Source organism: Monomorium pharaonis, chromosome 6, assembly GCF_013373865.1.
Source record: "Monomorium pharaonis isolate MP-MQ-018 chromosome 6, ASM1337386v2, whole genome shotgun sequence".
NCBI lineage: Eukaryota > Metazoa > Arthropoda > Insecta > Hymenoptera > Formicidae > Monomorium > Monomorium pharaonis.
In genome coordinates, this window is record NC_050472.1 from 14,378,850 (window position 1) to 14,392,581 (window position 13,732).

Consider the following 13,732-nt stretch of genomic DNA (forward strand, 5'->3'; position numbering starts at 1 on the left):
TACCTCCTTTTTCCCTGTGCCCTTTCCCTATCCTTATGACCTTTTTCTCCACTTACTCTCTTCACTCTCCTTCTCCTCTCCACTTTCCTTTCACACTCGCACCTTGCACTCACACTTACCTTCACTCCATGCACACTGACAAAGCTCTCACGAGAAAACCGCGTGTTCGCATACGTCGCACCGGAAGCGGAAGCCCTAAACAATGTTTATATTGATAACTATATTGCGTTCTTTAAACAAATTAATAAATTAGTTAGTATCTTTTTTTTAGAAATTTTTCATTTATAAAATAAAATTTATATTTTTAAATTTACACTTTCAGATAAATTAGAAATAAGAAAAAATGTATCAAACAGCACCTGTATCTACAATATTCAATACAGTTTTTATTTCAAATTTACCAAAATATAAATTTTATTATATAAATTGAAAAGAACTTTCGAAGAAAAACCTAACTAATTTTAGCAATTGATTTAAAGAATATATTACAATAATCTATGTAAATATTACATGAAAAATGTATTCTGATAAAATTCCATTTTTTGTATACATAAAAGTCACTGCATTCACTGCAGTGTCCAAACATTAACAAAACACGCGATAGTCAAAAATCATGATTTATTTATGTACATCTTGTTGTGTATGCTTTAAATTTTTAACATATCTGTAAAAATAATACAATTTACTTTAGAATTTTTTGTTTTTCTAATCTGTAAAAATTATGAAATTTTTAATAAAATTATAAATACTTTAATAATAATCGTTTAATCGCATCTTAGATTTTTAGTTCTGAATTAATTTAATTTTTTAAGTTACCTTAACGTTTCTTATATATCTCTAATAATTAGATGCGATTAAATAATTATTATTGAGGTATTTATAATTTCATAAAAAACTGTCATAATTTTCAGAGTCTAATTAAAGCAATTTTTTCTTTTAATAAAATAATAATTTTAATAATAATCTTTATTCACCAAGTCCCTTGCGGGATACAGGCGATCTCCCACTCCGCTTATAACCATATTTACTTCTACACTAACTTTAACCACTTTAACAACGCCGTACATACAAAATAATGGCTGTTTTCCAACTAGGACGCGCTAACGCTACACTGAGTTCCACCGTGTAACGTTCTTGTTGAAACAATTAGAACTCTAAACTTAGTTTCAGAAAACATCACCAGAATGTGTTTGTATTCCATATTTTTACTGTCAGCCATCTATATTTACATATAATAGCAAAATTAGAAAATCTCTTACCAATTTAATCAAATTAAACTAACCACAAGACTCTCTCTAAGTAAAATTTCAAATATAAAGTGTTTTGCGATTTTTTGCTAAAATGCGTTGTTTCTGAGTAAAGAAATTCAGAAAATTGCAATTTGTGTGTGCAATTGACTGGATGGCGCATTCCATTAGCGGTTGGCATTCTGAGAAATTTCTTTTTAACGGTTCTTTTCAGGATAGTTGATGGGTCATTTCATTAGCGGTTGGCATTCTGAGAAATTTCTTTTTAATAGTTCTTTTCAGGATAGTTAGTGGGTCATTTCATTAGCGTCATTTCATTGTTCAATTTCATTCTCGTCACATCACCTTCCGTATCCCTGTTTTCGCGCCTCTTCACTGGTTTCTCTTTTCCCCAAACCAACCTTTCTCCACCTCATCCCATCTTTTTAGTCCGTTTACCCACATTTTCATGTACCCTATTTGCACTCTTTTTCCTCTTTCCCTTTCTGCCTTCCGCTCTTCCACCTCGTCTTTCTTTCCCCCATCATCAGATCATCCTCTATTCTCTCCCTTCTATCTCTTAGGCCAGTATTCATAATCCAAACTCATATTTTAACTTAAGATTGACTTGATAAAGTTTAGCTTATTAACGAAGTTTTACTTAGGCCCATTTCTACCAACGTAAATTAACTTTAATCTCGGTTCAACTTGACCTTTATCTTTTTCTAATTTTTGGAACTAGAATGAGATAACAAGCAAGTTAAACCAAGATTAAAGTTAATCTACGTTGGTAGAAACAAGCCTTATATAAGTAATGTATTCATAGTTGGGACACTCAGATCAGTTGTCAGCTCATCGAATTTCTAAAAACCATGACTTCAATTGATCAACCCAATATTACATAGCGAAAAACACTCGCAAGAGAAAAATCGCTAAAATGTTTCTCATTTAAAAAAAACAATACTTAAACCTGCAAAAAGACAGGGAAAATTTAAACTCGATTTACAACCAAGTCATCAAATACACATAAATATTCAAATTTTTACTTGTATTTTGCTCTTTTTCTTTTATTATTTTTTATTTTAAGTCAGTTTGACGGTTACTGCTTATCAGTAAAAACGTACAACGTTTGTATTCGTATTATGTACTTTGTTAAATTATTATTTCTTCACTCTATAAGTTATCGAATTGATTCTTAGTTCTCATTAACAAGTAAATTGCAAGCGTTGCGGTTTATTTATGTACACGTAGATATTAATCCTTTCACCACATTTATATTTGTAATTAATTTGTAATTTGCAGTTTAAATCGTGATACGCTGACACAAATCACAAATTTATAGTGGTTTGAATTTTACTTGAGAAAGGCCCAAAGTGAAGGCCAAAACGTCGTAACCGTTGTACTTTAATAAATTGTGACGTTGCGTCGTCTTTAACAATCGTTCTTATTTATTAAAAAAATTCAAAATTTTTGTTTATATTTATTATAAAACATAAACATAAAATTCAATTTTATTTAACCTGAAAACTTGCAATTGCATAGACTCGTAGGCATGTCAGAAGGTAAAATTCTGAACATATTGGTAGTCCACGATTATTAATTTTTGAAAATGGTTCACGAATTTCTAACAATATTCATTACAAGATGCTATGTTTATTGAATCAATACCGTCTCTTAAAGTCCACATTATTGTAATACTCAAATGGATTTTGCACATTACGTATATCTTTTTGATGCATATAATCGGATTTTCTTCTAATAATTCTTCTAAATTTTCCAATATTTCAGATATGTCAGGAAGATCAATTAAAAGATTAATTTCACAAACATTATCCATGATGACACTATTTTGCACGTCAAAAATTTCATTCTCATCTTTCTGATCGTGCTTAAGTCATGTTGGATCTTGACTTAACAAAGTACGGCTTATTTGTGAATGTATTAGTCAATAAGTTTATGCTAAATAAACTATGAATACATTTATACTTAAGAAATTACTTATTAGAAATAAATAGGTATTATGAACACATCACACACACACACACACACACACACACACACACACACACACACACACACACACACACACACACACAAAAGTGCAATGAGTTTATAAACAAACAAGTCTAACTTTGCCAAGTAAATCTTAATTTCATCGACTCAAGTTCACTGGAAATTTTAATGATGAATCAAAGAGTGAACTTGCATCAACTTGAGTCTTATTTATAAGTATGAATGCGGGCCTTAATCTCTTCTTCGCCTCCATTACCCTATTCTTATCCTCCAGCTCCTCCAGCTTCACCAGTACTATTCCTTTCCCATCTCTATCTATACCTCTCATCTTCCTTACTTCCTTCATTCTTTCCCTAATATACATTACTTTCCAAAACTCCTCTACAGCTCCTCGTTTATCTTACCTTCCTCCAATCTTATTTCTTTAATCACCATATTTTTCCTTCTCTCCCCTCTTTCACCCTTATCCTATTTCATCTCCACTTCTCTCAATCTCCTTACTCCACACTTTCCCCCTCTACTACCATCACTTCTACCATCCTCACACTCCCCCTTCCACTTCCGTTTTTCTCCAATTCATCCACCCTCCTTTCCAAATCACTCAGTCTCTTTTTCACTTCCCTTCTTTTTTTCCTCCCACTTCTCGACCCCATCCACTGCCTTGTCATTTCTGCCCTCCCTTCGTCCAATTTCTTCCCTATCTTTTCTATCTCTTTTGTTATGTCCTCTCTCAAATTCTCCCTCTAGCAACCTTTCCACATCTCCCTTAATATCCTGCCCTTCGTTAATGAGCTTTCTCCTATCCTGCTCATTTTACACAATTCTTCTACCTCTCCTTGCTCTTTACCTTCTGCCCCCTGCTCATGTTCTCTTTCCTTCCTCTTTTCCTTGCGTAATAACTTTTCAATACTTCCCGTGGTACGTGTTCTCTCCCTTATTAACCTTTCTAAATTTGAAGGCCTTCTTAATCTCCTTTCTTTTACCCTCCATCCCTATGTCTTTTACTTCTCTATCCTTATTCCTACTATCGAACACACCTCTGATTCAGTTAACACGCCTGTCTACTCTACGCTTCTCCGACTGTCCATCCACGGCGCTGCCGTCGCCCTCCTATTCGCCTGTACTCACTCCTTTTTATCCTTTACCTACATATACTCCTCAATCTGACTAAACTCCGGTACACTCTTCTTTTTCTCTATTTTTCCAACTTATCCCAACTTTTTTACCGCAACCTTCTCTTCCCTACGACCACCTCCTACTCCGGCTCTTCCCACGGCCCCCCAAATGTTCCTTCTTCGTCAATCACACCTTTATTTCTCTCTCACACTGGCACACTTCTCTCACCCTGTCACTCACACCATCACCGAAAGTCCTTTTTTCTTTTAATATAATTATTAATAATAAAAGTTTTGATTTAAAAATCTTATTAAAATAATCGCAAAAAACTATTTTTTTTTTATCAAAAAACTGATATGAAAAACAGCATCAAAATATTAAAAAAAATAATTACATGTGTGTGTGTGTATATATATATATATATATATATATATTCTTTAAAAAAAAGAAAATTAATTTGGTTAGATGAAAATTTAAATTAGCTAAATTTTTCAATTGTGAACCATATTATTACATACATATGAATAAACACACCCACATGTATTTTCTAAAAGTATAATATTGCGACTTCAATTTTATTCCAATATATTTGTTATTTTTAAAACATTTTTATGATTACAAAATTCCTCTGTGTAAAAGCATAATATATGTAACTATAGTTAATGATAATAAAAAAATTAGATTGTGTTTATAAAAAATTAACTGAATAATAAATTTTAATAGCTTTGAAATATTTATACTAAAATTTGTACTTGTATATTTAGTTAAAATAACTTTTGAGGTAAAAGAAAAGTAAATATCAGATTGACATCAAATTCGTAATCAGCACCCTCAAAAATCTATGTGCATACTATTTTTTTCTTTCAATATGTTTATGTTTTAAATCAACCACTAAAATTACGTTCACTCACAAGGGAACCTCGCGAACCCGTAAATTTTGGTTTTAATGAAACTTGGCATGTAGAGGGGTAAAATCATGAATTTAGACATTTTTAGTTGGTGCCCAAAAACGGTTGAAAAGGTAAAACCACCTTTTAAAGTTGAGACATTTTTGCGGTTTTTCGATATATCTTGTAAACTAAACAAAATATTAAAAAATATTTCATACAAAAGTTTTACAGCATAAATACCTCCATTTAACTACGCTATTTATTTTTCAAAAAAAAATTTTGTTTATAAAATTTTTTTTTATATAAATAGCATAGTTAAATAAAGGTATTTATACTGTAAAACTTTCGTATAAAACATTTTTTTATATTTTGTTTAATTTACGAGATATATCGAAAAATCGTCTCAACTTTGAAGAGTGGTTTCATCCCTTCAAACCGTTTTTGGGCACCAACTAAAAATTTCTAAATTCATGTATTCACCCCCTCTACATTTATACCAAGTTCCATTAAAATCTGAATTTTCGAGTTTGCGAGGTTCCCTTGTCAGAAGCAGATTGAAAAGAACGTTAACTCAAAAATCGATTAAAAAGGGCGTTAACTCGGAAGCCGATTAAAAAAGACGTTAATTCGCCTACTAGGATTTTTCGCTTTATTTTAGTTTCGCAGTACTGCCGAAATAATTTTGGCGCTCGATTTAAAACATAAACATATTGAAACAAAAATTAATATATATATATAGATAGAGTACCAAAATTATTTCAACAATGCTGTTAAAATTTTAATTGAAGCGAAAAATATGAAGGCGCGAGTTAACGCCCTTTTCAATCGGCTTCTGAGTTAACGCCTTTTTCAACCGGCTTCCGAGTTAACGCCCTTTTCAATCGGCTTCCAAGTTAACGTCTTTTTCAAACGGTTTCTGAGTTAACATCCTTTCATTTGGAAGCGAATTAAAAAGAAAAATTTCGACGCAAATTAAGGCCTTTTTCCAACGAGTTTCTCAGTTAATGTCTTTTTCAACCGGCTTTCGAATTAACACCTTTTTTAATCGGCTTCCGAGTTAACGCTCTTTTCAAACGGCTTCTGAATTAACTTTTATTCGGAAGTGACAATACATCATATTTTTACAATTATTATTTCGAAAAATGTTTACGCTTATTATAAAAATCAAAAATGTTTTAAGTGATTTCGCATACAATTTTGTTCCTGTAAGGGTCGATCTTACCTATCATTTTTGTATTTGTTTGTCTTTAATGGCATTTAGAACTAAATTAAACAAAATCATGCAGTATTTAATAAAATAACTGAAAAAATTATTTAAAAATCAGACACTTTACTATACTTGCTTCAGCAAGAGGCGCCGCTTGGGATAGACGAGTTTTCATCCGGTTCGCGCAGGAACAACCCCAACCACACTATCTTATTGCTCGCGCTAATTCCCAGTGCTAGCAACAAATAACGCAGGAAATATTTGGCATGTAAATACCGTCGAACGATTCAGTTATATATTACGAGTAAATTTTTATTATAATACTTACAAGGAGATGCCACGACTGCTGACTCTACTTTCGAATGAGCCATAGTGCGTTCGAAAAAAAAGGTAAAAAGCAAAAACTGTGTTTTGGTTTTCGAGTAAGCCTCATTTTCTAAAAAAAATTGCATCTAAATCTGTGCATTTTCGGCCGGTAAGGTAAGTACAATGGAAAACCACTTTTCGGTATAAAGCGCGATGGCCGCGGGTGTTAAGTGCGCGCCTACAGTTTGCTATCCGTGCGAATTGGGTTCGAGACTAGTTGTGGCATTTTTTTTTCAGTCTGTATCCCAATTAAATTTATTTCTTTTATTCTTTAAGATAAACATTTTTTTGTGGTTGTAATAAAGGACCTTGCACAAAACAAATAAAAAAGGAGGTACAGACAAATTAGCTGAAACTGATATACACTGGCGCAAAAAAAAACGAGACAAAAATTTTGACCAAATATTTAGGCAATCTTTAAAGTGATGCAACTTCGCGAAAAACCATCCAAATTACATGTACTTTTTTTTAATTAAAGGGCAAAGACTCTACTTTAAAAATCCCTACACAAAAGTATGATTTGTTAAGTGCAAACCTTTTGTATGGCATAAAAACCAAACAAGTTGTTTTTATTGAAAAAAGTAAAAGTTTGTTATCATTTTTCACAAGTTTCTTGTTAAAATTTTGTTAATATTAATCCAGATTCTTAAGATCATTCTTTTCTAAGCAATTTCAAAGAAAATACATGTCGACACGATGTTTTTTATTAATTGTACACGAGTTTCAAATTTTGCACTGCATTTTAGGGTATTTTAGCGAATAAGTATTTTTTGAATATCATGAATTTTGAATATCAATATGATATTGCACATTGATTTTATTCGTGTCTAACTCAATCATACCGCCGTTATCAAAGTAACCCGATGTGCACCACGTGCAATGGAGATTGACGGTTGGATTATAATTACATAAGAAATGCTGATAATAGGAACAATCAACAAGATGAAGAAATAGGAGTAGAATTGATTGATCTGTTTTGAATAATTACCTGTAAATATAAAACAGATCGCTTAAATAATGTGCAAATTCGATCGCGCAACCCACCCCCCAAGTTTACCTAGAAAGTAATAATATCATAACAGAACATCAGTCGGGCTTTAGAAAGAATTACTCGTGTAAAACAGCAATTCAAATAGTTATAAATGAATGGAAGTTGACTATTAGTGAGAGACAAAGAGTAGGAGTTATCTTTGCGATAGATCTTAAACAAACATTCGAGACAATTGATAGAGGAAGATTATTAGAGAAATTATATCAGTACAGTATTACAGAAACAATCCTAGAATGGTTTAGGTCGTACTTAAAAGATAGAATGCAACAAGTTCAGTTTAATAATGGATGATCTAAGATACTGACTACGGAATACGGAGTGCCACAAGGTTCGGTATTGGGCCCATTGTTGTTTATAATATGTATGAATGATATTGTTAATGTTTTGCTCGGATGTGTATAGTATAAAAATGTTTGCGAACGATACCTTAATATACGTAACAGGTGAGAGTAGTGCGGAGGTAGAGAGAAAATTGAATATTGCATTTAACATAGTGGAGGAATGGATGAATACTAATAAACTGAAGATGAATGCGAGGAAAATTAAATATATGTTAATTAAAAGTATAAGAAAAGAATTGAGAGGCAATACTATTGTGAGATGTTTAGATGGAAATGATATTGGGCGCGTAGAAATAATAAAGTACTTAGGTGTAATTACTGATGATAGACTTAGATTCAGCGATCACTGCGATTACATGCTAAAGAAAATAGGAAAGAAAATAAGTTTTTTAAATAGAATAGAGAACTATACCTCAACTTACACTAGATGTACGATATATAAGACAATTGTAGCACCTCACTTTAAATATTGTACGACGCTACTAATTGATATGGGGGATACACAGCTAAGTAGGCTTCAAAAAGCACAAAATAGAGCAATGAGAGTCATATTGCAATGTAATAGACGTACCAAAGTTAAATGTATGCAATTTATGACCATAAGACAAAAGCTGTACTACAATACTATGTGCATATTTATTTTTAAGATCTTAAATAATATGATGCCGGAGCAATTTAATAATAGACTTAAAATAGTAGGAAAAGAACGTGAAACTCTCTCTAGGCAGACGGGGAACATTGCTATTGAATTTTGCAAAACAAGAAGCGCGCGAAAAAGTATATTTTATGAGGGTGTGTTAATGTATAATGCATTACCACCCAAAATTAAACATTGTAATCGTTTAGAAATCTTTAAACAAATGTTGAAAGAGTGTTATAAATGATGTAGCATAAGATTCTATATGTACGTATTAAAAATAGCTGAGAAAACTAATAAAAGATCAATCAATCAATCCCCCCCCTCTCTCTCACCCTTCCTCCCCTCCCTCTCTTCCTCCCTCCCTAAAACTGCTAAAACAATTTATTTTAAAAATAAAAAAATAAATTTAATTGGGATACAGACGGAAAAAGTGTCACAACTTTCTCAAACCAAGTTCGCGAATAGTAAAACAGTAGTCGCGCACTTAGCACCCGCGGCTACTGTTTTACGCATTTTATGTCGAGAAATGGCTTTCCTCACCATACTTACCTCACCGGACATAATTGCACATATTTAGATACAATTTTTTCAGAAATTAAGGCCCATTCATCCAAAAGCCAAAACACGGTTTTTACTATTCACCTCCCCTTTTGAATGCACTATGGCTCATTCAAAAGTAGGTTAGCATGGCGGCATCTCCTTGTTAGTGCGGTGTGCTCGCGCTTTGATCAGCTGTCGCGTCCATCCTGCGAGGATGGTTACTCGGTTACCGGCTTCCCCTAACTTCGGGGTCCCCGAGGACGGCATCGAGAAACGGTCGCTCAATTCGCGGACCGAGAGTCGGATCGTGACCCGGGCGGTGTAGTGTCACTCAATTCGCGTGGGAGGCACTCAAGTCGTGCTCGGACGGGACTCGGGTTTAGGTTATGTTCAGTGCTCAATGCGCGCACTAGGAGGCCCGGCTCAATGCGCGCACCAGGAGGCCCAACTCAATACGTCAGGGAGATCAACCAACTCAGCGCTAGGTTGGGGAGATCTGTCTTATGTGAATCAGTGGAAGACTTTTATAGTCCTCGTTCGTGGCGAGCAAGAATCGCAGATTCCGGCTCCGGTAGCATGCGGTCGTATAGGAAGAGGATAAAGAACTAAGGGCAAGAACCAATCATATACTAAGCATTCACTTATTCTTTAATATGATTGGTCCTTGGTTCTTCATCCTTTCCCCATGCGACCGTATACTACCGGGGCAGGAATTTGCAATCCTTGATGGCAACAGGGATAGAGGCGTTCGGGGGATCAATATAGCGGAGGGGACTACGTAGGGTAGGAGTAAAGGCCCTCACACATGAATTGACATAACTGTAACAGTAAGGTTTCGACCAATCACATACTTGAATTAGCCGATTACGGCAGGTTACGGTTATGATCGCCCAATCCGACGCGTCAAAACCTTACGTTATGGTTATGTCAATTTATGTGTGAGGGCCTTAACGGCCCCTTATTTGTTTGCCTTAGTAGCACTGGAGAAACGGCTTGTTACACACGTAAGCTGACACGGAGGCTCAATGTCAATAGAACAAGTCGAGGTTATGTTTTTTGAAAAGCATTAAGTGTAAATCTGTCGATAATTCAATCATTCTGATACTATGATAATGCAGAGTATCAATTAATCGGTATTAGAACGCCTCAAAGCATTATACACTTATTGCTAACGTACATCAACTTTATTTTAGCCTTAAGCGAAACTTAAATATGTATCAGTCTTTATTTTAAAAAAATAAATCTCATCCATCTTAAATCCAAAATAATATTGGTGATCCAAGTGAATAAGTAGATAACGTTAAAGTATCAAGCGTCTGCCTCGAAGGTGTACATCGAAGGTCGATTTTTTAAAAATAATTGATTGCAAACTCAAAAAAAAGTTCCTCGTAGATAAAATATTTGGTTGCCCTGGAAAGGACAGATTAATTTTGTTTTTATAGTACATATTCGAAGTGTCCGACGTTCATTGTAATGCAAGCTTTCATGCGTTTCAACAAATTTTCTTAAACATTGTTCATAACTTCATCTTCGATTTAAAAAATGGCATGATAAAGTTTGTCATTTAATTCTTCGATATTCTCAGGAGGTCGTCTGTAAATTTAACGGTTAAAAATATTGGGTCCAGTTATTCTTCCTGAACGACTAACTGGCGCATCGTATATAAAATTTCTTGCAGAAAATTTGCCTAATTTTTTTGAAGAAATACCACTACTAAATAGAAATAAAATTATATTTCAACAAGACGGTGCTAGTCCACATAACCCATAACAATCGTCACAAATTTTTTTAATCAGCGATTTACCAAACATTGGATATGTTGCTCTGCAAGTTATCTCCAGAACTCAATCCATTGGATATTTTCATGGGGCTACTGCAAGGAAATAATTTACGGCCTCTTGAGAACGTTGAAAAATTAAATAACAAACTTCATCATGCTATTTTTTTCAATCAAGGATTGTTATGGACACAAAATTATGGAGAAAGTTAAAAAAAATTAAGAATAACAGTCCAGACTGGCAATAATTTATTGAAAAACTACAACGTTTTGGTCCTCAATCTGGGCTCTTATCGAGTAGAAAAGTCTATGCTCTTAAATTAAATACTGTACTGTCAATTAATTAACTCTGTATTATCATAATATCAGAGTGATTGATTTATCAACTGCAATTATGGACAGATTTACACTTAATGGCTCTTCAAAAAACAACCTTGACTCGTTCTGTTGACATCGATTCTCCGCGTCGAATTGCGTGCGTTGTATAAACGCGTTTTCTTCAAACAATTTTCGGTCGCAGAATAATTAATCGGTAATTAATAGCAACAAACAGATAGATTTGTTGTGTATAAGTGTGTGTAAATTTGTAAGATTAATACGTGATACATTTTGTAAAAAACAATAATTTTCTGACTGATAATTGTAATTGCGTAATCTGTAACTACTGTAATCTAAATTGTTTCTTAATAAAAATAAGCCGCGAAATAATTACTCGGTAGTCATTAATAAACCAATAGATTTATAAATCACTCAATCAAGTGCGTGAGTAAATTCGATACGTATTATGTGGCAAAAAAGAAAAAACTTATGACTTATCGATACTTTTAAGTTTCTTACATGTAAAGTGTTACATGTAAAGTAATGTTTGTTCCCGGTAAAATTATTCATCCGTCAAGCAGTATAAAGACATCAAATTTATAATCACCCGTGTTCGATGGTGAGTTGCACCGCCGCTGTCTTTTGTATGTCTCCCGTGATTCGGTAACTATTTTATTTAATAATTCAAAGAGTAAGCTTTAAATAAAATTTTCGTAAAGGAAAAATCATCTCAGAATTAACTCAGAAGTATGTCATTGCAAAGACTCATTCTGAATCCCCCTATATACGGTATCAAGTAAGACGGTACACCCTTCCCACTCTGATCTTTTTATCCGCCATTATGCGCACTCCGAACGGCATCTCTCGCTGAATTAAGTATATGTGCGTATACAGCATAAATGTTCTATAAGATACAAATTAGAATTTCTCTATAAATGTGTAGTTTTTATTTAAGTACATTTTGCATTTCGATTACATTGTATAAAAGATTATATTATTAAAAGTTCAGATCATGTACTAAATAAAATGTATTAATTGTTAATACCCTAGGAATTGACAATGCAAAACGCTTCAGAAGAAATGGGGTATATTTTTAGTATGACCCAGTATGACACTTGAGGTAGAAAAAAATAGATATGTAATTCCCGAGTTAATTTATATATTTATATAAGTTAACTTTTTAAACAAGTTTATTATTTCATCTTTAACTTTTTAACTGTTTAATACTCATCTTAATATTCACAGTTAATTATTTTATCAATAATGAAAGATTTTATGTATCTTATAAACATTTTGACACCTATTAACTTATTTTTAAAATATTATTGTATATTTCTAACAGTTTTTTATGATTTACGTATGCATATAAATGTGCTACGCTTCTTATATTATTAAAAAACCAAAAAATTCTATAATTGTATCATATTTCATATTGTTGGATTTGAATAGTAGAAAGCGCCACGTTACATGTAATTAGTTTACCTGTCGCGCATGTGTGTGAGATAAACGAGTGAGTCTTTGTCATAAAAATTGTCTGAATATTAAAATGATAATATTGTTTGGTTTCCATTATATGAAAAGATTGTTACACGTAAGGTAATATGTTTTTTGTTTGTATCACAAACTCACTGTAAGCAAAGTAAAATAATGTTTTATTTTTCAGGCGCTAACCTCTTTTTATTTCTAGACAACATTTTTGATTATGTATAAAACTCAATAGTACAAATAAAAACTTGGAGTTATTCATCTCTCTCTGGCACGCTGGTTTTTCATTTAATAATACATATTTATAATTTAAGAAATTCAAACGTAGATAATTAAAAGTGATTTTCGACTTAAATTTTTAAAACTTTTCACATAAAATTATATTTTCGTATATTTACTTCAGCGGAGTCATTTAACGCATTTTTACTACTATTTTCTGGTGATTTTTAAATCTTTTACTCAGTTTTTGGGCACGTATAACACATGTTAAAGTTAAGGTGACTTCATTATACTAGTGATATCATTCCATTTATATAAACGGAATATATAATGCTTATATATCTTATTGTAATAAAAAGTGTTTTCTCTATTGATATACCTTGCTAATATTTATATCCGATATCAGCACTGAATGATCTCCCTCTCGACCTAACGTACCTCCTGTACATGTCACGAGAAAGAGAGAACCCAATTTTAATTTTGCTAAATCTGTTTCCTTAACAATAAGTCTCATACATGGTGGATAACTTTTCGCTAAATCTG

General features: G+C 32.8%; 1 protein-coding gene across 7 annotated transcripts in view; it reads right to left on the minus strand.

The window, feature by feature from the left end:
* LOC105837671 (angiogenic factor with G patch and FHA domains 1) overlaps positions 1-13,732 on the minus strand; it is a 125,419-nt gene that overhangs the window by 94,132 nt on the left and 17,555 nt on the right. For all 7 annotated transcript variants that reach the window (XR_004963953.1, XR_004963954.1, XR_004963956.1 and 4 more), the window contains exon 5: positions 13,569-13,729. Coding sequence is in view for 3 of the 7 variants with exons in the window: in XM_036289196.1 (XP_036145089.1) it covers positions 13,569-13,729 (161 nt within the window). In the remaining 4 variants the exon portion in view is untranslated. The remainder of the gene's footprint in view (positions 1-13,568; positions 13,730-13,732) is intronic.